Source organism: Candoia aspera, chromosome 3 (genome assembly GCF_035149785.1).
Source record: "Candoia aspera isolate rCanAsp1 chromosome 3, rCanAsp1.hap2, whole genome shotgun sequence".
Classification (NCBI taxonomy): Eukaryota; Metazoa; Chordata; class Lepidosauria; order Squamata; family Boidae; genus Candoia; species Candoia aspera.
Window position 1 is genome coordinate 208459155 of NC_086155.1, and position 27333 is coordinate 208486487.

The window sequence follows — 27333 nt, forward strand, 5'->3', positions numbered from 1 at the left end:
TCTTGAGACTGATTAATCTGACATTCTGCCTTTTCATACAGTTTTTGTGAAATTACCAAATGGAGCTATGGACCCTCTTAACAAAATTAAGGTCCTACTGAAGAAATGGGAGACTTCTTTTTTTCTGGAGCACCAGAGGAGGCCCAGCAAGGTATTTGGAATGTGATTTGTTATCTGAATATAACAGGTCTCATTGTTATATTCAGGCTGATTAAACTATTTGCCACACAACTGAAATCAAGCAGATTTTTGAAATTATTTCTTCGTTTGTTTTCCAGGCAGATGTTCTGGATGCTCCTGAAAAAATAAAAAGTAAGTATGATTCTTCTCCATACCACATTATATTGGAGGTAGTAGATGTGATAGAATATCAGTTTTGATTTTTGGAAAGTGATAGTTACTGTATTTGCAAACAGTTTTTTTGTTGTTGCTCATTTTCTCATCAGAAAGGAGATAAGGAAGACTAGAAATCTCTATCTAAAACCTTTTAACTAGATGCTAATTGAAATGGTTTCATAACAAAAATAAATTAATGTTGCTCATTTTGATTGCATTGCTATATGTTTTGCCAAAAGTGACTTCTTTAATATTTTACTATTGGAAAAACAAAAATGTTAATGATATCAAGTCAGTTATAATATAGTATGAGGAGACTGTGGTGGCCAGCACCAAAGAGGCTCTTGCTCAGATCCACCCTCAGCCAGTCCCTCTCAGATCGAACTTGGTCAAGAATTTGAAAATCTAATATACTTCTTTCTGGATTGAAGCTACGGTTTCAATCATTTAAAGGAAGAGCTGTAGCTAAAACTTTCCTTCTCAGCTTCTAGCAACTAATTTCAACGAATTGTAATTGAACACACTTCAGTGCCTAACTCAGTAAGAGAATTTTCACTGTCTGGGATGTGCAAAACATTTTATTCTGAGGGCAACATTTCACAAACCTCCACCCCACCCCACCCCACCCCCATGTTCTGAATTGAGACTATGTTTCTGAGTGCAAAGTGGGCTGTTCTGAGCGTTCGAAAACTCAGAGGGCTTTCAAAACAGCCACTGTCATACTCCAAACCAGCCTTTCTCAACCTTTTGACCCTGGAGGAACCCTTGAAATATTTTTTAGGCCCCAGGGAACCCTTGTACATTCAGGCTCAAATATAGGCCAGAAGTTATAAAATTATTATAATTGTTTCATCTGTAGGCCTGTAAAGAATGAAACGTACCTCTTTAATGTGAAGTTGCCTGAATTTGAAGTATTTTTTAAATAAACCGTGGTCTCCCAGGGAACCCCTAGGGACCTCTCGGGGAACCCTCGGGTGCCATGGAACCCTGGCTGAGAAACCCTGCTCCAAATAGTTTTTCACACAGAGCAGAATGTTTTGTGAAACTTTGGTCTTTGACATTTCAAAGCAGAATGCTCCTCCATTAACTACTGAACAATATTTCATAGAGACATGTTCTTACATAATGAAATATTTTAAGTCTCATGCTGTCTATGAGCAATTGGATAACATGCTGCCGAAAGAAGATGGTGTATTTGATGGACTTCAGAACTGATTTGTGTATATGATTCTTAGCTAGCTCAGAAATCTCATTTGTGCACAGAACTATACAGAGAGTACAAGGCTCTAAAGGAATCCAAGGGGCATGATGGTCCACCTGGGTCTGTCGTGATCTGCCAGCAAGAGAATCAGAAACGGCCAGCACCAGAAAAGGTGATGAATGGGCCATGGTGTTTTGCAAATACATGGTTCTCTATGAGCCCTGATCCTGAAGGGGAAAAAAATTCATTGCCTTCTTTTTGCCTTCAAAGTAAAACTTGCTTCAACAATGCCTCCTGGTGGTCGGGTTTGTACAACAAGCTTAACCTAGTTACCACAGCTGTCAAGTTTATGGATTCACACAATATACTGAACCATAAACTAGCTGAATGGGATGAGTTCATACAATATAATACACTGAGCCACAAAAAATAAACCAAGGTTAAAACCAGCCAGGTCTTTACTTGATTTGTTAAGTGAGTTGTGTGAACACAATATCAGTTTTCCTAAAATATTTCTTATGGCTAGTTAACATTTTCTTCACTCCTTTTGTATACAGCATCCAAAACTCACTGGCTGTGTTTGCACAACATACAAACCCTAGTTTACCTAATCATGGTTTACCCATTTAACCCAACTGTCATGATTTGCATAACACTGTAAACTATAAACTAATCACACTAGCTGGATTTACACAACAGGGCAACCAAAAATATGATTGTCAAGTTTGTGGCTCAGTCTGGGTCTTTTTGAAAAGATGGTACCAATATTAACAATTGACCGAGTTGTCTTTCCATCTTCTCTCTGCTTGGGTCTATTTCCTAAGATACCTGATTTTGATTCCTGGGGAACTCACCTGAATCGAGGCCAGAAGATTCCTAAATTGGCCCACCAAGATCCAGAGGCACTGCAGGCTTCTGCACAGCATTTTGGGATGAAGCTGAAATGCAACTTAGGTGCAAGAATTAAGGTCTGAGAAGTGTGTGATTGAGTTGAGAAATGCATACGACACGCTTAACTTAGCTGCTACACTATTGTATTTTCTGGGTTCATATGTTACAAAATATATCGTGCAAAAGATTGTAGTTTTGAATATAGAAATAGCGTGGCTTCTGGAGGCCGAAAGTCATTGAAGAAGCAAAGGGACCAATTTTCTTTTTTAAAAAAAGTTATCCTTGCTCTTCTGTCAACAAACGTAAAACTACTGCATCTCATTTTGGGCTAATTACTATAGATCCCTCCTACTGCGCTCCTCTGGGCTCATAGCCACTAATAATTCAGAACTGTTCACCAACAGTTGGCCTGGAAGAGAAATCTACATGTGAGTGTCAGTTTTTTAATATATTAAAGTAGCAATGTGTTGTGACTGATGAAATAAGAAAACCAAATAAAATGAATGAAGATTAGAAAAATAGCTTTCTAAAGGTTTATCACTCCAGTCCAGAAACATAGAAATAAACCCCAAGAGAGCTGACTTCCTCAAGAAAAACCAGGGAAATAGAGTGCAGAGAGAAAATTAAAAGGAGGTTTTTTTCCTCTGTTTCTTTGGTTTTTTATGAAAAGGTCAGCTTGCCTAGTGACCAGGCTTATCTCTTATTTTAAATATAATTTTCTGATATGAGTAGATAAGAATAACCTTAGAAGCTATAATAGTTTATACTCTCATTAACTCAACAAATAGTCTTGATGGTTTGGCTTCTTCTGACCTTCTAAGAAGGGTAGGGGAGAAAAGGAGGTGAAAGTGTACATTTAGGCCCAGTTTTTACCAAAACTAGCCAAATGAGCCCCAATTGTAAAATGACTTAGTTCTTCATTTGGCCTATGGAGTGAAGAATATATTCCCTGCCCAGAGTCTCTTGGATAGCTGGGTAGTCATATAAATTGGATAAATAAATAAAATATCATGGAGTTAGCGGGCAACACCACAACAGAGAAAAATGAAATAATAAATGTTAGATTTGAGAAGATTTGGGAGTGTTGTGATATTTTTCAGCACTGATACCCATCTGATTTTACTAACTGATTTTTACTTTTGATCTCAGGAATGTCCTATGACTTTAAGGAGATCCCTCACTCCCAAAAGGAAACCAGTTAAATTAGCGCGGAAGGATGGACCTCAAATTGTGAACATGGTGCCTTTCCCATCACCAGAAGTCCATTTGTTAAAAACTACCCCCAATAGTTTGCCTGGCTCTAATGCCAAGGAACTTGCAGCTCTTCTTCCTTCTTCATTTCCAGACCTGACTGATACTCAGTTGCTCTCTCCTGATCCAAAACCAAGACTGTCATCACCGGATTGGTTTCAGTGGCAAAAGCAGGCTATAACAAAACAATTGAGCAGTTTGGATGCTGGATGGCTGGACAGGTGTCAAGGGACAAAACTGGAGACTAGGGAGGAACTAATCAGAGACTACAGTTCGGTCCCAGTTAATGGGGCACAGCCATACCAGGAATTGCCAGAATGCATTTCCTTCGAAACATTGACTCCATTTTTCCAAACTGAGAAAAGAAAATGGGAGAAAGATTGCAACCCTCCCCAGGAAAATTGTCAGAAGGACGTGTTAGAGAGGCAGCCCCTGGTCCAAAGTCCTGAAGACCTCAGGACATTGAGCATTCAGGATAATCAGACTGCAGGAAAGGCATCAGACAACAAAGGGATAAGTGTAGCATTCAGTGAAACCAGTGCTGAATTTTCCACCATCAAGCAGATTCAAAACCAGGACACTTGCAGAAAAGATGGCAGCCAGAAAATGGAGGAGTGTCTTCTGCAAGGAGCTTCATCCAGGCTGAGAGGTGCTTTGTGTGATGTGGGGCATGGGCAACTTCCCCCTGCCAAGAAAGGGAAAGTGTCTGGCAAAAAGAGGCATCTGGATACTGCAGGTGATGATGATGTTGCTCTGGGCATTTCCAAACATCATGGTGTTTGTACAAAGCGCCAAAGGACTAAAGAGCTAGTTGAGGACAGCCGTGTCAAAAAATGGCACCGTTTCAGTCAAAAGCCAGGAATGGATGAATATGACTTTGATCAGGACACTGTCGAAGTGGAAGAAGAAAAGAAAATGGTGGTTCCGTTTCCTTCTGAAAATGTACTTGGAGACCTCAATGAGGAAGAGTGTCCTAAGTGGAGTGGGAAGTCCAGCATTCCAAGCTGCAGGTACCCCTCACTTTTTATTGAAGCGGGGAACTGTACTTTTCCTATTAGGTAACAGGTAAAGGTTTCCCTTGACATTAAGTCCAGTCGTGTCCGACTCTAGGGGGCGGTGCTCATCTCGTTTCAAAGCCGAAGAGCCGGCGTTTGTCCGTAGACACTTCCTCCGTGGTCATGTGGCCAGCATGACTGAACGGAACGCCGTTACCTGCCCGCCGAAGCAGCGCCTATTAATCGATTCACTTTGGCATGTTTTCGAACTGCTAGGTTGGCAGGAGCTGGGACTAGCAACGGGAGCTCACCCCGTCACGCGGATTCGAACCGCCGACCTTCTGATCAGCAAGCTCAGCAGCTCAGCGGTTTAACCCGCAGCACCACCGCGTCCCTTTTACTTTTCCTGTTACATGGCATATAAAACATCCTGCTGCTTGCTAAATTTTAGAAGAAGGGGCAGCATCCATTGAATTCCATTGTTCCTAGTTTGCTTAAGTCAAATGCCTTGAAGCAAGGCTCCCCCTCCCCCATCTGTTTCAGCGTCATTTAATGTTCTCTTTGTTAGGATGATGCGCTCACATTGATTTCCCGTGCAAAAACAGAACTATCCGTTATGTGGATCTTATCCATATGGTCCATTACATTGTGGCTGTTTTTCCTCTTTGGACAAATTCCTATCAAATATTCATTCGCTGCCTTACTGCAGAGTTTTGAAGCCTGGTGTCTTCTGGGCATGTTAGATTTCAACTCCCATAATTCCCAGCCAGCGTCAAAATAGAATTTAAAACATTTGGAGGGCAGTTGGGAGAAATGGTTCCTTAGAGACATCTCTGTCCATGTTGTTCTTTTCCCTGCCATTAATTTCAAGAGTTGCTCCAGGTTCTACCTCCATAAATACAGTGAAAGCACAAAGAAATAAAGTTCCTTCGGCAGTAGCAGAGGCTGAGAATTAGAAAGAATTTCTGTTCTTAAGCCATAGAAGTCTTCCCCAACCTGAGAGATATCTCAGATAGATAGAGCCAGTTTGGTCTAGCGGTTAAGGTGCCAGGCTAGAAACCAGGAGGCTCTGAGTTCTAGTCCCGCCTTAGGCATGAAAGCCGGCTGGTGGCCTTGGGCCAGTCCCTCCCTCTCAGCCCAGCTCCCCTCACAGGGTTGTTATTGTGGGGAAAGGAGGAGGAGGAAGGAGTATTTGGTATGTTCACCACCTCGAGTTATTTATAAGAATAATAAAGATGGGATAAATATAAAGAAATAAATAAAATCTTGAACTACAATTCCCACAATCTATTGCCACTATGGTGTTTGGCAGTGAGTTGTAGGAGTTACAATTCACTGCCAAACTGTAGTTCAACACATCTGGGTGGCTCCAGGTTTGGGACAGCTGGCTTACGTGCTGCCACTGCAGCGTACCTTGCCCTCTCTTGCTACTGTCTATGTGGGCCAGAACCAAAGAGCAGCTGTATATACCCAGAGCACTGGGAGCGTTTACGCTGAGAGGAGGTGTTTATTTTTTTCCAGGATGCCACCGAAGAAGTGTGGCAATTTTGTCCGTCTCAATATGAAGACAAAGTCCCATGTAAAGAGTTCCACCTTGAAAGGAAAACAGCTTCGCAAGCAGGTAAATGACCTTTGGACCGAGGTCCATAGTGGGCCAACACTTTTAGGGCCTTTAATTGTTTCTCAGCTTCCATGCTTTATCGTCTTGTTTTTTCTTCTTCTCATGCTGGAGAATCGACTATTAGGAGTCAATGCCATAAGACTTACTGAAAGAGCAAGCATGACTAGCCCCCGTTTCTCTTCCGCTTGATTCCCTGAGGTCAGCTGTGATATAGGAAAGGACAAGACGGGCCCCCTTTGGCTCATCTGTAGCTGATTCTTCCTAGGTGTGGAGGCAGAAGTGGCAGAAAAAGGGGCAGCAGTTTGGTGGAGGCGGCAGACCTGTGGACCAAAGTTCCGATACGTGCTTCAAATGCGGGGGACGTGGTCATTGGTCTTCGCAGTGCAAAGGTGAAGGTGGGTGCAGCTGGCTGACATTATCAAAGTGGAAAGTTGGATTGCAGGACCCAGGCTGGTTATTAGCAAAGGCTGCCTTGACGCCACAGAGGGACACCCTGTATTTACCTGAAAAGACTGTTCTGAATTTAAGGCAGTGTTCTCTCCTACCAAAGAAAGAGTAAACAGTAAAGAAACAAAAAATAAAAAAACCTTCCCTACCTTGTTTGATCTAGGGCTTTGTTTTTTAAATTTTTAATAGTGGCATACAAACAACTCCAAAACCAACAGGAAAAACGTACAATGGGAGTTACCCAATGAAAAAAGGATCTACCTTCATTGGTGGTGGTTAAAACAAACTAAATGTGACCAAAAAGAAGGAAGAACGGATAAAATTATTAAGAGAAAGAAGAGCTGAATTCTGTCAAATTAGCAACAATACAGAATTAAGTCCTTAAGCCTATCATTAAATCTAGACCATATGGAAACATCTTTTGCGTGCTTCATCTTTTCACTTTTAGAAGATAAAAGATTTTTTGAAACTAGTTAAGAGACTCACATCCTGAATGCATTCCTTGGGATCAGGTTTCTTTTCATTTACGGTACGTAATATCCTCCTTTTTCCTGAGCTCCAGGATTGATAGAACCAAAGCTCTTCATAAAATGACAAATTACTTATTTTAGAAAGATAATTTAGCATTATATTTAGATCTTTAACTATTACATTTCTTTCCAAAGTTCTATTAACCTACCTATGATTTGAAATGAAAACAAAGCTATGGCTGGATAAGACCAAATGTGAGGAGTTGAAGAATCCTCAAATTTCTTTCAATGCCAGCCCAAAGAATCTGATACCCTTTTAAAACATTTTGGGGGTGGTCAGATAGACACAAAACAATATTTTCTATTTCCTGTTTTACGTTTCTTAAAACTTGGATCCGCTGATTTTCCAATGCTTGATTCCGTAGTTCAGATACGTAACAAACGCCAGCCTTCATTCTGTTTTTTAATTCCTAATAAAACTGAATGGCTCGGTTTGCTTCACGCGTTCCACCTCTTAAGGATCCTCAGATTGCAAGTACCGCTGAGGCTGCTAAAGCATCTTGCCATAATGTTTAGGCAATAAATGTTACTGCCGAGCAGATGTTACGGATAAGTCATCTTCAGAATGCAATATTTCAAAGTCTTTATAACAACCGCTATAAATCAATGAACTTAAGGAATTCCTTCTTTGGCCCTGGTGTTGTAACAACATCTTCCCCTCTAGCTTCACGTTTGACTTATTTCACAAAGTCAATTTCTCATGTGCTTCTGGATCAAAATTGAACTGCTTACCTATTAAGAGCCAAATAGGTCTAGCAGTTTTCAGGGCTGGAAATGATTGTTTTAGGGTGCCAGGAGTTGGTCTTTTTTATTGTTTTGGATTGGTTCTTTTTTTTAACTGTTCTGTGAACCACCCAAAGCTTTGGGTCATAAGATGGGTAGCCATCTAAATATCTTACATAAATAAATGATTAATCATCAGCCCCTTACAATGTAAGTGCCAGTACATCTATCAAAGTTCTATACCATTCAGCGGAATTTACTGGGTCTGGGGTTTTCACTAATTTCATAGGTTTTATTGTCTCTCTAATTTCTTGTAATTTCATTGGTTCCGTCATGCTTTTTTAAAATCGTCCTCAGAGATCTCCTTCAATTTGGTATTTCCCAAGAAATTAATAATTTGCTATTCGGTTACAGGTCTAATATTAATGCAACTGAGTATAAAAATAATTAAACTGGTAATTAATAACCTCTGTCTCACTACATAACTGACCATTGTTGGCTTGAATTCCAGGTATAAAATGGTATTGCTTTTGTTGCTTCAACTTGAGAGCCAGTAACCTTCCAGTGTTCTTTCCTGATTCCCCTGATTAATGCTTTTCAAAGAATAATTCAAATTGTTCTGAACATATTAGCTGAACAGAGAGCCTTATGTCCATGTAGACAAAATATTTCTCAAGGTCAATTTCCCAATGTTACTAGGCTTAATAAGTGGCGGAGGCATAAAAAGAAAGCATTTAAATACTTATCTGAACTAAAATAAGCATAATACAAACACATGATTAAGAAAATCCCCGCGCACACACTGCACTCACATAGAACAAGTTGTTTGCATTCCTCTGGTATGCCCCACGCAGGTCGTCTCTCTGCCGCTGGCACCCTGCTGGAGGAAGACCGCTGTGCTGCTGGGGAGGAAGTACCTCTGTTAACCCTGGAGGAAGTGGCTCAAATGACCAACACAACCTACACAATAATTTCAGGTGAGGGGCAAGCGCTGCGTCCGCCATGCCAGAGTATCTTCTAGACTGATTCTGGGTCGCCTCAGACCAGGAGATAAGGCCTGGCATCACCACGAGGTTGGGTTGCTACTAGGGCTTCTACCCCATCACCAGTCATGACCTCTGCTTCCATTACCCCACGGGTGATTTTTAAAGCAACATTTATTTTCTGTAAGATGCAGAAATAATGGTGTAATGTGAACAAACACTTGTAGCTTATGTGCACATATCTTCTACAGGCAAGAAGTGAAGGCTGAATGTATGACATAAATTTTTAAAAAAGCAATAAAAAAAGGAATTCCATCTAAGAGGATGTGCAGGATCGCAGCCTAAGAGGGAAAAAAAAGGCTTTACTGCAATTGCTCTAATACGCATGCTAAATACATTGATGGAGTTAAGATACAGAACTTTGCTTTGAAGTGTGTTATTAATTATAGACAAAAGAGACTATGGGGAGATCCAAAAAAGTATTTTCCAGTTGGGCAAGAAGCAGTAAAAGGGTAGCTAAGACTCGGAATGCATTATTGGCCATGGGGGTGGGAGCTGGGGTAGCCTAAGAGATGGCTTCAGTGAAGTGCAGAGGGGAGCTTGGAAGCAGTACTGTCGAGTAATAAAAAATGTGGTTTCCCCCCAGCTGTTGTTGAAAGTGAGACAGAGAAGTTATTTATTTAGAAATTTTACATGGCTCCCAACTTACTTACATTACTCTGGGTGGCTGACAGCAATCAACAAGAAAATAATACAGAAATAATACAATAAACAGAACAAGACACAATTTAAAAAATCACAATACCTCCCTCCAGCAAGGATTTTTAAGTCATTTCTCCTTTCTCAGCAAAAAGTGAGAGCAGCCAAGAAACCCCGAAGCAGGGTGCTCAGGAAGAAGGTCGCCTGCAAGTAGGAAGGCCTGCATATGAAGCGTTCGCTCCCCCTGCACCAATGGAGCCTTTCTACGAACTGGGGCCGGATAAGGAGGTGAGAGGTAAGGCTCAGACACAAGGTAAAAAAAAACAAAAACCCAAGGAGTATATGGTTTAAAGACTCCTCATTATATGGTCCTTCCAGACTCTTGAGTTCTACTAAAAAGATGTCGCCAGCTACCAGGGCCAGAGTTAGGGCAGTCGAATGAGCGGCTAAGTGCTTTTTCCCGGGACGCTTTTTATTCCATTGGCCCACAACTAAATATTCTTAGAGAGTTTCTGTATTTTATTCACCAGTAGTCTCATCCAAACGAAACTGTGCAGGTGATGCTTCTATCACAGAGAATCAAATACTTAATTTTGGATGCCAGAGGCCTCTTGGTGCTGAATGCGTGTATCAAATCCTCAGACAAAAGGAGCCGACAAGAAAGTGCCTGTCACATGTGGACCCCTGTGGAGTTAGAGGGAAATACAAGTATTCTGGCTTCCAGATTCCACTTTTCATAAACTCCAGTGCAGGGGCGCACAACCTGAGGCAGTGGGGTCACGTGTCCTGCATCCAAATACTGTTACCAGATGCGTCACTTTTAATATTGCAGAAGAGAGCCAGCTTGGTGTATGGTTTAGGCATCAGGCTGGAGACCAGGAGACTGAGTTCTGGTCCTGCCTTAGCACGAAGTCAGCTTGGGCCAGTCCCTCTGTCTCTGCCCTAGGAAGAAGATGGCAAGGGCAAGTCACTTCCGAAAATGCTGCCAGGAAAACCTCTAGTCCAGGCAGTTGCCAGGAGTCAAAATGGTCTCGAAAGCACCAAAAAAACAAGACAGGAGAATAATATATGATTGACTTGACTTGACCCAAAATTATTTTTGTCCTGGCTCTGCAAACTTGGACTACAGCCTCAGGCCTGCCACTTAGCAGCCAAGAACGAGCCTCAACCTCAGAAAGGTGAGGGCTTCCTACACTAATTCATTAGTCCTCTCCATATACAGCTGAAGGTAGGAAGTAGCAGCTGGAGTTATCAGCATCTTCGTCCTACCCCACTAAGCCTCAAGTTCTTCAGAACCTGGAATCGGAATTGAGCCCATTTCCTTACAGCTGAAATGGCCACGGGGCAGGTGGAAGACTTCCTGATCAGCTGCTCCTGCTGATTCCTCCTTGAGGACAGGCATTTTTGACTGCGGTTGTGCACTGTCTTGTCCAGATACGCCTCCCGAAGTGTTCCAAGCGCTGGCTGAGCTGGGTTATACTTCCTTCCGCCCAGGACAGGAAACAGCAGTGATGAGGATACTCTCAGGTAAGGCATAAAGGAGCAAAAAGTTACCCTTAACTTAGATGGATCCTGGCAGTGGTTGCTGGTGGCCAGACATTTCTGGCAAACCTGAATTCTGAAGGACAAGCAGGTGGCTCTCAGTTGGCTTCCGTTTGTCCTAGTCTCCTACCGGGGCCTGGTGGGGTGACATTGGCATCGATGGGTGCCAGGCACAAAGGGCATCTCCCTCTTTCCTGGAATGCTTGTGCTGCCCCATGGGGAGTCTCCATGGTTGCCTGAAGCTGCCTTCTGTCTACTGGGTATATTCAGTGAAAATGCATGTTTTGTGTTACGGAGCATGGTTTTGCATTGCAAAATGAATAGAAAGAGAAATATAATGTGGTGTGGCTTCTCCTCCGTTTTTCTGAGCAGGACAGGGCCTCCGTTCCCCAATCCTCCACGTGAAATTCCTGTTTTCTGCTATGTCCGCTCTACTGTGATGTGTGGGTGGGCACTCTGCATCCTAGCTAACTCTTTAGACGGACTTCCCCTGTGGCATCTCTGTGGACAGTTCCCTGCAATTTGTTGGAGGAATGTTTTTCTCTTCATGCATTCACAAGACCGCTTGGAACCCTTTCTGGTCTTTGAGGGAGTAGATTCAGGCTAAATGTTAGGAACTTTTTGAAAGCATGGTCTGTCAGCCATTGGAACAGGCTGCCACGTGGAGTGGGGCGTTTCTCACTGAAGGTCTTCATATAATCAAATCAAACAAACAAACAAACAAATAAATAAATAAATATAGAGGTTCAGTGGTTGTCTGTCCAAGGTGCGGTAGCGAACCTTGCACTGAGCAGGGGGTGGGACTAGATGACCTTCTAACACTGCAATTCTGTCTGAGTGCCAAGTGCAGAGGAAGGTTCCCAGGGCTGCTGGTTCTGAGGCTGACTGCCAATTTCACGCTCCTGCAGGGCTCTCCACCTTGGTGGTCTTGTCAACAGGGATGGGAAAGTCCCTCTGCTACCAGCTCCCTGCATATCTGTACAGCAAGCGGTCCCCGTGTATCACGTTGGTGATCTCTCCCTTGGTGTCACTGATGGATGACCAAGTAAGCTGGAAGGTGCCCTTGGATCGGGAGCTTGGTGTGGCTGTCCCTGTTGCTGGGTCCATGTTTGCCTAACTCTGAATGAGGCGCAGTCTGCATTTCTCGCAGGTCTCTGGCCTTCCTCGGTGCTTGAAGGCGGTCTGCATCCACTCCAACATGACGAAGGCTCAGCGGGAGGCTGCGATGGAGCGGGTGAGCCAACCATATGGAGGCAAAGATATACTGCCCTGCAAGGCCCATAATGCCCATGCAGTCTAGGAATTGTGGGATTTGTGGTCTCAGCAGAGGTAGGGCCAGGTCGCTGTGCTGTGTTTGGGTCCCTGCCAGCCTCCAGCTTTGAACTTACGCTGTAAATAGTGAAATAATCCTTAACCTTTGTAATGTTTCAGAATGTTCATAGCACTTGTTTACAAGAACCCGGAGTAACATAAATCCCTTATGTTTCTCCCTGTTGCAGATGGGGTGGGGAAGGGCTGAGACTTGGAGGAAGCCGTGCCTAAGCCCCTGGAGGGTGTGGGGTGGAGGCTTGGTTCAGATCAGGGACGTTCTCATTCCTAGTTTGACCCTTCAGCGGGGCACTGATGAAGTGGCCCTACTACGTTTGGCTCTAAGCTGCAGGGCACTGACTATTCTAATCTTAGGACAGTTCCATGGGAGGTTTAAAGGAGGACAAGGGCAGATTTAACCATGGTTACCACCAGCAGCACAGAAATCGGGCTAACTGGTAGCCAAGGCCAGTCTCATCCTCTTGCTCAGGAAAGGGGCTGTGGCTGGGGGCGGAGATGAGGTCTGTTAGGAGGAGGGGTCAAGGGGGGGACTCAACCCTGCCAAGCAAGGCTGTGGCTGAACCTCCAAAGCTGATAAAAGCCCGCGCCCCTGACCTGCTGGGGTTGTGTGCTTGCAGGTAAAGGCCGGGAAAGTCCAGGTGCTCCTGCTCTCCCCCGAGGCCCTGGTTGGGGGGGGCCTCTCAAGGGCCAGCTGCCTCCCTGCTGCAGATCAGCTCCCCGCTGTGGCTTTCGCCTGCATCGATGAAGTGCACTGCCTGTCCGAGTGGTCTCACAACTTCCGCCCTTGCTACCTCCGGCTCTGCAAGGTGCAGACCAGGGGTCTGCCATGCGAAGGACGGGTGGGAATGGGTTGGGGAGCAGGGAGGGGTGGCTTGGGGGCTGCCCTTGCCAGATCCCGTCCAGGCCACGCCTCTGGGATTCTGAATGGGAGAAACTCTCCTCTTCCGTTGGGAAGAGCAGTACGCAACATGCAGGCATGAGCGTGCGTTTCTGGGGCGGGGGGGCCTTCTTATTTCTCCGGCGGGGCACAGATAAGCACACGGCCGGGGATTTGGCCTCTCGCGCTTCCCAGATTAGGTGGCCTGTGCCTCACCGTTTCTCCCTGGCAGGTTCTGCGGCAACGCTTGGGCGTGCGGTGTTTGTTGGGCCTGACAGCAACTGCCACCGTTTCAACGGCACAAGATGTGGCCCATCACCTGGGCATCCCAGAGGGCGAGGGGCTGGCTGTGCGCTCTGTGGCAGTTCCTCCTGACTTGTGCCTGTCTGTCTCTGCGGACAGAGACAAGGATCAGGTAAGTCTGGAGTCTGGCCTGATGCTTCCATAAAAGCTGGCTGGCGGGGGGAGGGGGGTTCAGAAGTCTTCTTTCCCGATGTTGGTAGGTGTGAACGTTGAGCCGTGTCTTCCAGAAGCTCCCGATAAGGTGGAATCTAAAGGCTTCTCTAGGAAATCTGGTTTTCTCCATCAACAGGAGTCAGAAGGATATCCTGTGCTTTGCACTTCCCATCCAGAGGTTGTTACGCCTTGTTTTTGCAGTATTAGTAGCCGGAATGCTGGAATGGATCTATCCGGGTTCAGAAATCCACTCCTCTGGGAGAACTCGTTTGGGGGGCCAATCTCTTAGAATTGAGAGGAAGGCCAGCTACAAATGCAATCAATAATTCCCTAGATAGGAAATGTTTTCCTGCCGGGTGTTCTTTTCTTTCATCTCCAGCAGCACAAGCATGTTTTCCTAAGCTATCCAGGAAAACAGTTCTGCACCTCTGCTGAAAAACGTTAACTGATTGCAGGCTCTCGTAAGTTTGCTGCGAGGGGAGAGATTTGGGAGCCTAGACTCGATCATTGTGTATTGCACGCGCCGGGAAGAGACGACACGGATTGCGGCGTTCATCCGCACGTGTTTCCAGGGGGTGAAGCTAAGAACCCCACCCAGGGAAGAAGAAGAGGACCATCTCCCTGGAAAAAGGAAGAAAGCCAAAGGTAGTTGTTGACTGGGGGTTACTGGCAGAACCAAGCTGGGGAACAGCTGGGTAAGGAATAAAGGATGTGGCAGAACAATTGTTCTTTTTGAAGCATTTGTTTGCAGCCTTCCCCAACACAAGGACTTGGAGCGGATGACAGTAGATGTGGCATAAGCAAAACCACACCCTTGAAGGCAGGAAAGTACTAGAGCCCCCTTAAAGTTCACCTGCACAATGGCTTCCGTCCAACCCCTTCCGACAACCTCAGTGTTCACTGAAAAAGCTTCTAAAGGCTTCTTAGGTTTCTAGAATTCAAGTCGGATACTTGAGAGCCGACATCCTTCTGTGCTGCAGCATGGTGATTTCCAAGCAGGGAGGCCTGTTTATCACCCTGCGTCATGGCTGGTTAGAAAGACCGTGAACGGATCGCAGGTGTAGTCGGAAGCCAAGGGAGGCAGGAGGCTGATGTGGGTTGCTCAGGTCAGGGTGGGCAAGGAAGCAGGCCCGATTCCCACCCAGGCTGCTGCCTTCCACCACCCTGAATCAAGAGCCACTCAAAGCTTGTGTCTGCTGGGAGAGTTACTGTAAAACCACAATTTCCAGGATTCTCAGACTGTGCTGCCCCAAACCATGCAGGCTAAGGATATTGGGAGCTGCGGTCTCAGGACTTCTGGAGGGCACCAGATCGGGACAGACTGGTTTTAATGCACACACAAATTACAAGATGAAAAATAAAAACAGGTCACAGGCGAGACATCTGGGAATGTATCTTATGATTCAGAGGAGTTGGGACTAGGTCACTGGAAAGTCACAGCTTGTTTTTTATTTACAGAAACATCTATCCAGGAAATTCCTAAGGCAGGTTTAAAATAAACAAAGTAGCTGAAAACAGACTCCTCCAGGCTTGGCTCTTGGTGACTCCATGGGCATATTCATTCAGAATATTTGGCATCAATGTGTTTTGCTATTGCCTTTTTCCAGGACAGTTTTTTTGGATTTCCTGGCCTAGCCTATAGTGCTGGGATTCCCTGGTGGTCTCCTATCCCAGCAGTAACTTAGCTGTTCTTGGATTTCTTTAGCCCAGGTAACTGCTGCCACGTGCCATAAAACATGCAGACAACGTATCAGAAGCAGAAACATTTGGAAAATGGCACTGTAAAACTATAAGCAAGATAAAGCAGTCTACACTTTAAAATTGGGGGAGGAAATTAATCTATCTTTGCTTAGTGCCAAAATGATATCAGAGTAGGAGCCCACTAAGCATCTTCACGGGAGATCCTTCCAGAATTGGAACACAGCCAAAGAGACATGAAATCTTTTGCTTCTGGAACACAAACCAGCTTTTTTGGCACATCTGAATCCTTGAAACAAGTTGTGGTTTAGTTGCGGGATGCTTTTCCCAGAGTTGCAGTGAGCCCTGCCTTCATTCTCCTTTGATTTCCACGTAGCTAAAAAAAGCATCCGCCGCCCTCTGAGATGGATTGCCGATGCCTACCATGCCGGCCTGTCTGCCACCGAACGCCGCCGCGTGCAGAACAGCTTCATGTCTGGACAGCTCCGAGTGGTGGTGGCCACGGTGGCCTTTGGTATGGGTTTGGACAAGTCAGATGTGCGCGGGATTGTGCATTATAACATGCCCAAGAACTTTGAGAGCTACGTGCAGGAGATTGGGCGGGCAGGACGGGACGGCAAACCAGCCCAGTGTCATCTCTTCCTGAACCCAGAGGTGAGGCATGGCTCATCCTGTGGGATTTGTTCAGAGAAGAACTTAAGCCTGAAAGCCGCTTGTGCGTGTATCATGTGCTTGTGAAGGAGCTTGGAATTCTGCACCTGGAATCAAATATCCCTGTGTAGCAATTTCATGCCATGAGGATTTGGGATGAAGCGGGGAGGTGTATAGCCAGCTGTAATGCAAGGATTTCTTGCTTTTCATTTCTATCCTCCATCATGGAGGTGCATAGCAGGCTAACAGGAGCACAATGTGTGAAGTGGCAGTACAAAAAGTTATTAGCAGACATGAAAATAGTCTAGGCCTTGCATAGCTCTGGTGGAGAAAACCAGATACTGCGACGTTCCTGGAAAGTATTCAGGCTGAAGCTTGGATGAACTTGCATAATTCCACAATTATGGAACAGCCAGTGGGAGCTCTTCTCCAAATGTCTGACGTTCTACTGGACAGATCTTGGCTGTACTTCAGGGTCATGGGGAAGAGGAGGGAGTCTGGTCCTTGATGCAGCCTTCCAAAGCTTGAAGCGTTCTGGTGAGTTTGGATTGCTGTAGTTTTCGGAATTCCCGGACAATGTGGTCCTGCTGGTGGAGAAGACTGGCAGCCTACGGTCGTCTGGAAGGGATCGGGTTGAGAAAGCTGGTGCCCTCTGTAGACTGTCTCCTTGTTGTAGTGACGCTGGCTTGCTGATTTGTGCTTGGAAAATAATAGAAAACCACTAAGGCATTCTTATTGAGACAGGCTCTTGGCATCTAAGTTGACGGCCTGTTGAAGTAAATTGTTGCTTCTTTCTTAGTTAATGTGTTTTGCTGGTTGTCTTTATTTGCATTATGTTTTAATCAGGCACTTGTTACTTTATTTGTATTTCATTCTCAACTAACCATCAAAGACAGAATGCCTCATAGAGTGCAGTTCAGTCTGTTGGGTCGTCTTCCAAGAATTCATGGCCACATTCCTTATCTGCCCTTACCCTCACTACCCCCTTGTGAGGTGGTCTTGACACAAACCATGGTCACTTGGCCTTGATCAGAGATTGCCTACCTGATGAAATGAGTGATAGGCTTTTCTGCCATTCACAAAGCTGGTCTCTTCCTTCCAGGGTGAGGATTTGCATGAATTGAGGCGGCATATTTACGCAGACACAGTTGACTTCTTCACCATTAAAAGGCTTGTGCAGATGGTTTTCTCACGCTGCAAATGCCGAGAGCTTCATCAGAAGCAGCAGGAACTCAACAAGGTGAGGAGAGGGGAGCGAGCAGGTGTAGGGGAGGACTACCGGCCAGAGACTTCTTTGAAAGCTGCATTGTTCCTTATGAGAACCAGCGTGGTTGGGTTTATCTTGTGGTGGTTAAGAGCTGATTCAGGCTGTGCAATGAAGGACCACCTCATTTTCTCGCATTGTTGAACCCAATCTTTTTTTCAAGGCATCCCCAGAATTGCTTGAATGTGCTCCTGAATCTCAGCTGGGGCTTTAGCTGACTTTCAAGAACATGCACATGACCCAAAGGGAAAGGCCTTAGAGATCTGAGCAGAAGAAGGCAGCATTGGCTTCTCTGAAGCCCGCAAGGCCTGTCGGTCCCTGGGTAGCCAGTTGGTTGCCCAGGTCAGGAGAACTCTGCTTTCTCTTCTTCCTGCACATTCCTCTCAAAAATTCCTAGTCGAGCCACATTGTTTTCTTCCCCCAAGTTGTGTGGGTTGGAGGGATTGAAGAAGCCAGTGGCGATATCAGGCATCAACCTAAAACTCTGCTCCCAGGGAAAGAGTTTTAAGCCCAGCAGGACCCCCTGACCCTCTGGTTAGCCTGTCCCTCTGGGCTGAAGCCTTGAGATGAAAGCCAGAGCCTCTCCCCCCTGCCCCCCCGCACTCCTCTCATACGCAGCCAGAATGTTTCTAATCACCAGGGCTGCGAAGTGGCGGATGCCGAGATGCCAGCTGCCCTAGGAGGAAGCTCAGAAAAGCCACCTGAGCCAGAAAATGGACAGTCACGGATATGTTACAGGCATGAGAGGGCCATCCCTATTCAGCAGGCTGTGGAAGCGCTGGACATCCGAGAAGAAGGTGAGGACCGCTGGGTTAGGAATCAGAGAGCTGAGAATGGTCTTCCCGAAGCCTTAAATATGACATACAGCCAATCAGAGGGGCTTGAGAAGAAGAAAGAGCTGAAGAGGTTTTCTGTGTCTTCCCTGATTAATTGTGCTGCCTCAACTTCTTCCTTATCTGAAGAATCCAAACCTGATTCAGGATAACTTTCAGCCAGTATTTAATAAGATACTGGAAAACATAGTGGCTTCTCAAATCTAACCGGGTTTGGATTAGCCAAGGGTTTGGCATTCCAGATTGATTTCCAGCCTGGTCTTGGAATAGGAGCCGCCAGGGAAAAGATTTCCGTACCGTAGGATTCCCTGGGGCCCGAAGCTCAAGTCATCTAGACTTTGATCCATCTTGAGCAGGAGGGCAGGTTTCCTGATGCTTGGTTTTTTAAAAAGACGTTTCTGAGCTGAACCAAGACTGCCTAGATCCTTTGTCAACAGATGGCACAAGTCCAATTGTGGACATTGGGGTGGGGGCTTTCCAGACGGGTGGAAAACCCCAGCAAATATGTTCCCAAGTGGGTACGGCGGTGCTTGTTCCCGTCCACGTAATAGATGGCGTTTGTCACCATTCAGGCGCAGAGACCCTTCTGTGTTACCTGGAATTGCACCCCTGTCGCTGGGTAGAGCTGCTGCATTCTACCTTCTCCTCTTGCCGGGTTTCGTGCTACAGAGGTCCTCAGCAGCTGCGGACGGTTTCTCGAAGGTGAGGGAAGGAGGGAAAGGAACGGGACAGTGTGAGAACAGGTGGGGATATTCAGAGACAATGTCCTGACAAGCAGGAACCACGCTGAGACGAAGAGAAAGTCTCTAGTGTTTTATTACTGCTACGTTAGACAGAAAATCCTACCAAACTGAAAAAGCGTGAGAAAACCCAGGCAGATAAACCCCCAAAGTTAAGGTGGGTCTGGTCTGTGTCTCTTTGAATGGCTGCTTAACTCCTCAGTACTATGCATGCATTTTCCCCCCTGGATAGGGGCCCCCTCCTGCTCACCATCAGTGCTCATGACAGGCAAGGCTGTTTCCCAGAAATCACTCAAATCCAGTAGCCAAAAATTTGGCACGCAAAGTTGGAGGAGGAGGAGGAGGAGGATTTGTTATAGCTGTCCCAGTCCAAAAGACTCTGGGCAGCTTACAACATCCAGGATGCAATTAAAAACAATTAAAAACAGCCACACAGCGTAACAGCCTGGACGACGACAACCACCCCCAAACACGACAGACTCCTCCTGGCACATGAGGGCATCAGTTTTACTGCAGAAAGGAACTGTCTGCTGCAGCTGGCATTTGGGAACCTTTGGCTTGAACACGATATTGCCGTTGTTCAAATATGCAGCCAAACTGGGGGAGGAAAGTGCCTAGGTCAGACTCTTTTAACCAGTTCTCCTCCGCCCTGGCAGATTTATTTTAGTGGCTTCTAAGCCGCTCCAGTCAAAGCTGACTCTTCAGACTGGCCACCTGTTGCCATCTGTCAGTGGCAGTGGAGTTACCCAGGACTGCAGATCACCAGCGTTAGCCAGACAGAAGGCCGAACCAGTGTGTGGTCTGCTGCACGTGTGGGAGCAGATGCCACTGGTACAGGTCCGCGGTCGAGAAGCCTGCAGATGCTCCTTAGACAATCTCAGGGTGGACACTGAAGTCCCCCAGGACATGGAGCCATGAGTCACTGAATGCCGTGTCTGAGACCACTCTGGGTATTCAGGAGATGCTGCTGGGCAGCAGGGTGGGCAGTGCGCAGACTGTCCTGGTCAGTCACAGCAGCACTCACTGAGGAGCAGCTGTCAACAAGATGGGGTTTGGTCGGCCACTCCGGGTTCCTGCCTTCTGGTCCTACCCAGCTGGACCGCAGAGTAGCCTAGTAGCTCGAAGGGATGAACTATCCCCTCTTCTGTCAGCTGGGTCAGCCCTTTCATCCAGCATTAAATCTTGGATCATCAGTGTTCTGTCAGCAGCTGACCTGGCCTCAAAAACCTGGCTTTTCCCCCAGGGCCAGGGCCAGGGCCAGGGCCAGGAAGTGCGTAGAGCCCAACATGTATGGTTTGATTGGATTACAGTTTTTAGGGGCCTTGGCTTTGCAGCTATGACATTTTACTATTTTTTGTGTTTACGTCTTGCATTATGAGCCCCTCAGAGTCACAAGATTGAGATGGGCCACTACTGTGTATAAATTCTATAAGTAAATCTCAGGATTTTGAGGTTGGAGTATAGAAAAGGTGTCTCTGTTCGTTCCATTCCTGCAGTCAGGTTCGGTTGGTAAGCATAGGCTGTTGGCTCTCCTGGGCTCCTCACTTGCTGCCTGTTCCTCCTCCAGGTGCCCCCCGCTTGCAGTTTGCTTGGCCCAGCAGCGCCTGAAAGGGATCTGCGCCACCCAGGCCAGCTCTGTGGAGTTCGATGTCGTTGAGCTGGCTGATTCCATGGGCTGGGAGGTCCTGCCTGTGAAACGCGCTCTGCGGCAGCTGCAGTGGGACACCCAGTGGCAGAACGGTAACCCAGTGGGGAGCTTGGCCGACTGGCATGCAGAGGGCCATTTGGGGAGGCTTTTTAGCTGAGCCAGTTCTCGGTCACGGGCCAGGAAAGAGGCAGAGCACCTGAAGCGGTTTGCCGCTCATCCCTCGCCTTCAGGACTCGTGAGCACAAGAGGCCTCCCTTGCAGTCTGCTGCATCCGGGGAATATCTTCCTCCGCCACGGGACAGTGGCTCAGAATGTGCTGGGGGCCCTGGTGACTTCAAGACATTTCCCACCACCCTTTTCTTCCTGCCCAGGTTCCCAAGGGTCTAGGAAGAGCGAGATCCTGGTGGAGTTCGGGGACCTCTCCTTCCGCCTGCGCTGCTACGGGGATCTCTCTGACGATGAGCTGGATGCTGTGTGTGACTTCCTGCACCGGCGAGTGATGGATCGTGAGAAGGCAGCCCTCCGCCAGCTCCACGTGTGCCTCCAGGCTTTTCAGAGGTGGGCAAAGAGGCCGTGTGTCTCTCTTCTGCGTGGCTGGTCGAGCACAGAAGAATTAAGTATTCGGTAAAGTGAAGGGAAAGGAGGCAAGCTTTCGTTCTAGTAACTTAATATATATTCTGCAGGGAATCTTGCTTGCGAGCTTCTCTTTTGCTCTTGCTTTCTCTCCATTTCCAAACTGTCTTTCCGGGAAACTCTTAACATGCTTGAAGAATACTCTGCAATTTGCTTTTTAAAAAAAATCCAGACCTCGATTTCACTTCTGTGATGAAGGGAGAAATGAGTTGAGGCAGAGAGAAAAAAGCAGAGGTTCTTTGGAGATACAAAATGGGTGTTTCTACCCTGGAAGCCAGCTGGGAAAAATGGCTGCTCTGTTTTGTACAGAGCCCAGTTTCCCCACTGTTCTTATCAGCAGTCTTCCCATCTGCTTAACATAGGAAGGAAGGAAGGAAGGAAGGAAGGAAGGAAGGAAGGGAGGGAGGGAGGGAGGGAGGGAGGGAGGGAGGGAGGGAGGGAGGGAGGGAGGGAGGGAGGAAGGGAGGGAGGAAGGAAGGAAGGAAGGAAGGGAGGAAGGAAGGAAGGAAGGAAGGAAGGGAGGAAGGGAGGAAAGGGAAGGGAAGGGAAGGGAGGAAGGGAGGGAGGGAGGAAGGGAGGGAGGGAGGGAGGAAGGAAGGAAGGAAGGAAGGAAGGGAGGAAGGAAGGGAGGGAGGGAGGGAGGGAGGGAGGGAGGGAGGAAGGAAGGAAGGGAGGAAGGGAGGGAGGGAGGGAGGGAGGGAGGAAGGAAGGAAAAGGAAGGAAGGAAGGAAGGAAGGAAGGAAGGGAGGAAGGAAGGAGGAAGGAAGGAAGGAAGGAAGGAGGGAAGGAGGAAGGAAGGAGGAAGGAAGGGAGGGAGGGAGGAAGGGAGGAAGGAAGGGAGGAAGGGAGGACGGAAGGAAGGAAGGGAGGAAGGGAGGAAGGAAGGGAGGAAGGAGGGAAGGAGGAAGGAAGGAAGGAAGGAAGGAAGTAAGTAAGTAAGTAAGTTATAAGCTACCCCAACCTGTCACAACTCTGGGCGGTGTACAAAATAAGGCAATAGAAATAAATATAAATATATATCCTTAAAAAAATAGAACACTACATAAAGAGTCTGTCACCTATGTTAACCCAAGGCCTGGAGAAACAACCAGGTTTTAAAGGCGTGTTTAAATAAAGGCAGGGCAGGAGCTGTATAAATCTCTCCCAACCCAAGGTGTTAGCAAGCATAACCTCTTTGCTCTAACGCAGCGTTTTCCAATCTCTGCAACTTTTAAGGTGTGTGGACTAACGCCCAGAATACCCTCAGGCAGCATTAAGTCTACTCATCTTGAAGCTGCTGAGGTTGAGAAACCCTGCGATTCTGGGTTAAGAACTTCTTCCAAGACCTTTGAAAGAGGCCAGCATCAGAAGCAAATGCCCTCACTGAGTTGCAGCTTCCCCGGCTGGTTGCCTGGCAGGGGTGCGCTTCATCGTGCTCTCCTCCTACACAGTCTGAGGGCTGTTTCAGGAGGGCTTGCGCTTTGTAAAGAGCAGCATCAGAGGTTTTGGCCCACTGGAAGGCCGGCTGGTGCGTGACAGGAGAGCCTCTGGGTTTAATTCCAGAATGGAAGACCAGCTGGGACCTCTGCTCCAAAAAAAAGCAGATGGATTCAAAGCACCCTGCAAAGTTCTTTGAAGACATACTGTGGATGGTGGGAAAACATAAAACAAAGCTGCTGCGTGAATGGAAGCACCTTACTGAGATTCCTTGGTTTGCCTCCAGAATCTGACAAAAGCTATACACTGCAGATGGACGTGGACGCGTAGTCACTAGACATCCTGTCTTTTCAAATGATTTCAAGGCAGGTAACAGTGATTAAAATACAGGCCATCATCTCTCTCTCTCTCTCTCTCTCCCCCCACTTGGACTGAAGTAGTAGATAACTTCTATCAATAAATGTTTTAAGTTTTAAAATGAACTGTGATGAGTAGAACATTCACGAACAGTTCAGGTTTTGTGGCTTCATTTTTGTCTGTATGTATATTGCCATAAGACATGCTGTCCATGCTGAAAGTAATTGGTAAGAAGGGTGAATCTCTGACATAGAATCACGATTGGTAAAAGAGCACAACTGCAGGCCGTCCTTGAGAGTCCTGCTGGACCTCCACTGTGCCTTATCTCCCTTGTGGGTCTGCGCATTTTTCCACAGCGTGGCTTTCCCTACATCTGCCTTGTGTTGTGACCATGCAAATGAGGAGAGAAGTACCCAGCTGAAGTCCCTGCTGATGGCTTATTTTGAGAAGCAGACAGCGCTGGATGAAACATTCCTGGGCGGAGAGCATGAGGCTGACCGTCTCCAGGATGTTCAAGTGAGAAAATCTTTCCCCTTCTGTTGGCTCCAAAGCCTGGATGCTCACAAGCACCCATCCTGGCTTGCCTTCTGCAGGCTGGTGCCTCTGCCAGGCTGTGGGAAACTTGGGGGTTGCAGTCCCAATGCGCATGGAGGGTGCCAGAGTGGGAAGGTCGATCCAGGGGATTTGCTTTATTTATTTAGAGGGTGACTTTCTATGCCCCAACTAGGCATGATTTGTGGAAATTTGCTGCCTTCTCTTGCGTATGCCCTGAAAAGTTTCCAAAACTTCACAGACTCAGTCTTCTTCCTCAGCTGACCCTTCTTACCCTTCTGGGTGTCGCCAGGCATTGCCAAGTATCTTTTAGGAGATGGACTCCCTTTTATATATTTGGTCTGTGTTATTATGGAGTAAATTTTGAGAGGAAAAAGTTTGGTTTCTATTCCTGCTGCCTTCTTAACTGCAATACCATAATCCACTCAATCCTTGGTATTTCTGGTTAAAGCTATTAGGGAGCAGCTGACCAAAAATGGCCTTTTCTGTCTAAGATCCTGCAGAGCTGTTAACAATATGGATAGCAGAAGGCAGCCTCCTATGCTTCTTGCTAAATAACATGCAAGGAATCTTCCTTGACGGGGGGAGAGAGGCCATAAGCCACTCTTGTCTCTTGTGTAGAGAAAGACACTCCTCTTCCTGCAGAGAGCGAGCTTGCTTGCCCTTCTCCACCTCTAACCAGAACTAGGGAAGACCCGACAGCTATGGGGGAGCCACTGCCAATCACAGTGTAACGTGTTATAAAGCAGCGTCCTAAGTTCAAATTAATATCCGTGCATCTCTGTAAAATTATCCATTAAATGGCATTGGTATTATGCAGGTGGTAAAAAGCCATCCTAATTCGATTGGAGTGGCTTAGTCGAACTCGGTAGGAAACATTCATTCCTGCCTGTATAATTTTATAATTTAACAACGTTTGCACTGAAGTTGAAAACTTGGTCCTTGCTTGAGATGGTGTGTTGCTACCATGGGCCAACATTTATTCCCTTAATGCTAATTTCACTCTCTCTTGAATTTGCTTCCTAATTATAGTTTCAGGAATGGGAACAGCAAATCCGAGCTGACGTACGCCACTTCCTCTCCATCCGCCAAGATGAAACGTTCTCTGGCAGGGCTGTGGCCAGGATTTTCCATGGCATCGGTAAGACTCCTCTTATAGGGAATCTGCACTCTGCCGATTAGGAAACGCACAGAGCTCTTGGCGAGCCTTTGTCCAGTCATTTGGGAAAACAAGGTAAAGCCTCCTTTGCATCGCCTTGAGCCCTGGGACCACACAGCCACACGTACGCAGCTTTCTTGGAGGTAGAGTTTTTTAAATCCAGGACTAACCAGATCCAATCTTTCCTGGTTTATGAGCTCAGAGGTCCACTGGGGTGAACTAGAAAAGGTGACGGCAATTTGACTAAAGATCTCCAAAGCCAAGAAAACGTTGGGCTAACAGGTAGCTGATGGGCTGTATTGTTTCATTTTTAAAAAAGAAAATTACAAAGTTTTTCTGGGAAATACAGGTATCTATTCCTGCTCACCAGATCGTCGCAGCACAGTGGTAGCCTTACTTTTCAATATCCAGATTACGATTTAACATTGCTGGTGAAATGAAGTTTTCCATCCAACTAAACTGAACCTAAGACACCTGAGAGGCCTTGTGCCTTGTGGCTGTTGACAGACACTTATTAGATGGTGCCTGTGACAGCATTAACTATGCCTCCTACCATAACCTAGTTCTTAAGGGTAGCGTGCACAATTTAAAAATGAGTTTAACAACATAGGATAATACATTTGTTTATGTAATGCATTTCTATCTGAACGACTTATGTGTATGTATCTCCTAACTTTACCCCCAAAGAACTCTGTGAGGTAGAGAGAGCTGAAGCCCCCAAATTCACCTGTTTGCTTCAGGGCCAAGTGATGACTTCAACCTGGGTCTCTCTAGTCCAAATCCAACACCATACTAGTCTTCTAAATCTTGTGTTCTGTTCCTTAAGGGATCCAACAGACTTTTAAGTGGTGAAGTGGTGACAGATGTCAGTATGAAAAAAAACCAAAGACGACTGCTCATTTATTAAACAAAACAAAAACTTCATTAGGAATTATAGACAGACATTCCCCCCACTTGCCAACTGGGTTCCTCATGTTGCAACAAAACTATTTCCATTAGTTATCTTGCACAGATTGCTTGCAGAAGCAGAATGAAGTTGAATGTAAGCAGGCTGCCAGCAGGAAAGTCATTTGTTATCCCAAAAATTAATTAGGTTGAAAATTAAAGGTAGTGAAAAAACATATATTAGGATGAGTTGCTCCAATCTCTAAAAAGAAATGAAACACAGTGAGAGAAGATGAGAGAGCTGGGGCTGGGGCTTGAAAGGGACTGAGGTAGAATTTATCAGTCTTTAACCCCCTTTTGGAGCCACAGTTGTTTGCAAAGCAGGGTCGTTAAACAAGGCCCATTCTGTTATAGCTCTACTCTCCCTGAGGACTGGAGAACCACTTGCAGAATCGGAAAAAAGATGATGGTAGGGAGAGAAGATCCTTGGATGGGTGAAAGCTGTACTGATGACAGAGAATTAGCTAGTTACGAAAGAGGCCCCAGCAAGCAGCTCTCCTGCTCTCTCTGCTGCTTCAGCTTTGCTAATGCAAGCATCAGGCTCTTTGACATTGTTGCAGTGCTTGCTTCATCGAGGTTGCTTTGTCTACACAGGGAGTCCCTGCTACCCAGCTCAGATTTATGGCAGAGACCGTCGTTTCTGGAGGAAGTACCTTCACTTTGACTTCCATAAGATGATGCGCTTGGCTACAGAGGAGATCATCCGTTGGAAATGAATTGAGCTGGGCGGAATCTGGAGAGATGAAGCCCCACCGCAGAGCTGCTTGTTCCTCAAGGCTGAGTGCAGGTTGCTGTGGCTGTGAAGAGGCGGCGGCTATATGCCAACCACTAAATTGCCAGAAGACCCTCTTGCAGCCAGATTTCCCCCTGGGCAATCGTCCAAGCTTTCTACAAAGTAGGTGGAGCAACTGAAGAAAGGTCACGATTCTCCTGGCCTAAACAAGGGTTGGTAGGGAGAGTCCTTTTAAAAAAAAAATCTCTAGGCTTTTGCATTCCCTCCAAAATAGGAAATGCTACATATCTGGCAAATCTTGAGGAGCATTCCTTCATCTCATGACTTTCCCCTCCAGAATCCTGGCAAGGATGGGGTTGGACTGAGGACTTGGGAGTGGATAGGCATTGATTTCAATATTTCTTGAAGAACAGGTAGGCAGGTCCTCTTCCTGAGGAGAACTGGAAGTCCTGATTTGCATTCTGGCATTTGAACTGGACAACAGACTATGTCTTGCTTATCTACACCAGGCAGTATCATGAAGTAAATACCTCTAAGGAAGAACAGGAACGTTTTTGTACTGTGTTACAGAATTTTCCCTGGCAGAACTTGACCTAATATAGCAGATTTTTCACTTAATCTAACCCATCATTTTTGTCTTTTTCTGTTCTTTACTATATAAAGAGTGAAAGATTTAAAAAATAAGTTTAATCTTTCTCATTTGAGTGGGACATTAAAGTTTTGTGTAAGAACATTGACAGGACAGGAGGGAGGGTAAAGTGAGTCCTCCTTTGATATTTTATATATTTATTATTCAAATTTTGTTACCGCCCATCTCCCCCCA

The 27333-nt window shown here is 46.2% G+C and overlaps 1 protein-coding gene across 2 annotated transcripts; it reads left to right on the forward strand.

The window, feature by feature from the left end:
- Positions 1-28: 28 nt before the first annotated feature.
- On the forward strand, positions 29-26590 carry RECQL4 (RecQ like helicase 4). Of its 2 annotated transcripts, none has more exons than XM_063299753.1 (24): positions 29-151; positions 279-312; positions 1600-1709; positions 2362-2505; positions 3578-4689; positions 6196-6295; positions 6561-6690; positions 8850-8972; positions 9826-9972; positions 11112-11204; positions 12128-12264; positions 12370-12453; positions 13166-13354; positions 13658-13840; positions 14337-14526; positions 15956-16233; positions 17333-17470; positions 18135-18291; positions 18879-19029; positions 20635-20807; positions 21087-21273; positions 23478-23631; positions 24706-24814; positions 26372-26590. In XM_063299753.1, the coding sequence occupies exons 1-24, from the start codon at positions 68-70 to the stop codon at positions 26491-26493; spliced, it is 4329 nt and encodes a 1442-aa protein (XP_063155823.1). In that variant the 5' UTR covers positions 29-67; the 3' UTR covers positions 26494-26590. The 2 variants fall into 2 exon arrangements, with proteins under 2 accessions (XP_063155823.1, XP_063155824.1); XM_063299754.1 differs by having other exon boundaries at positions 30-151; positions 18900-19029.
- The last annotated feature ends 743 nt before the right edge of the window (positions 26591-27333 follow it).

What these genes read in the sequence shown, in the direction of transcription:
- RECQL4 (XM_063299753.1), top strand. Translation starts at nt 68, where the DNA reads ATGGACCCTCTTAACAAAATTAAGGTCCTACTGAAGAAATGGGAGACT. An exon ending in TGCCTCCAGGCTTTTCAGAG is followed by an intron (nt 21,274 to 23,477) that starts GTGGGCAAAGAG and finishes ATTTTTCCACAG; the next exon opens with CGTGGCTTTCCCTACATCTG. An exon ending in CAGGATTTTCCATGGCATCG is followed by an intron (nt 24,815 to 26,371) that starts GTAAGACTCCTC and finishes TTGTCTACACAG; the next exon opens with GGAGTCCCTGCTACCCAGCT.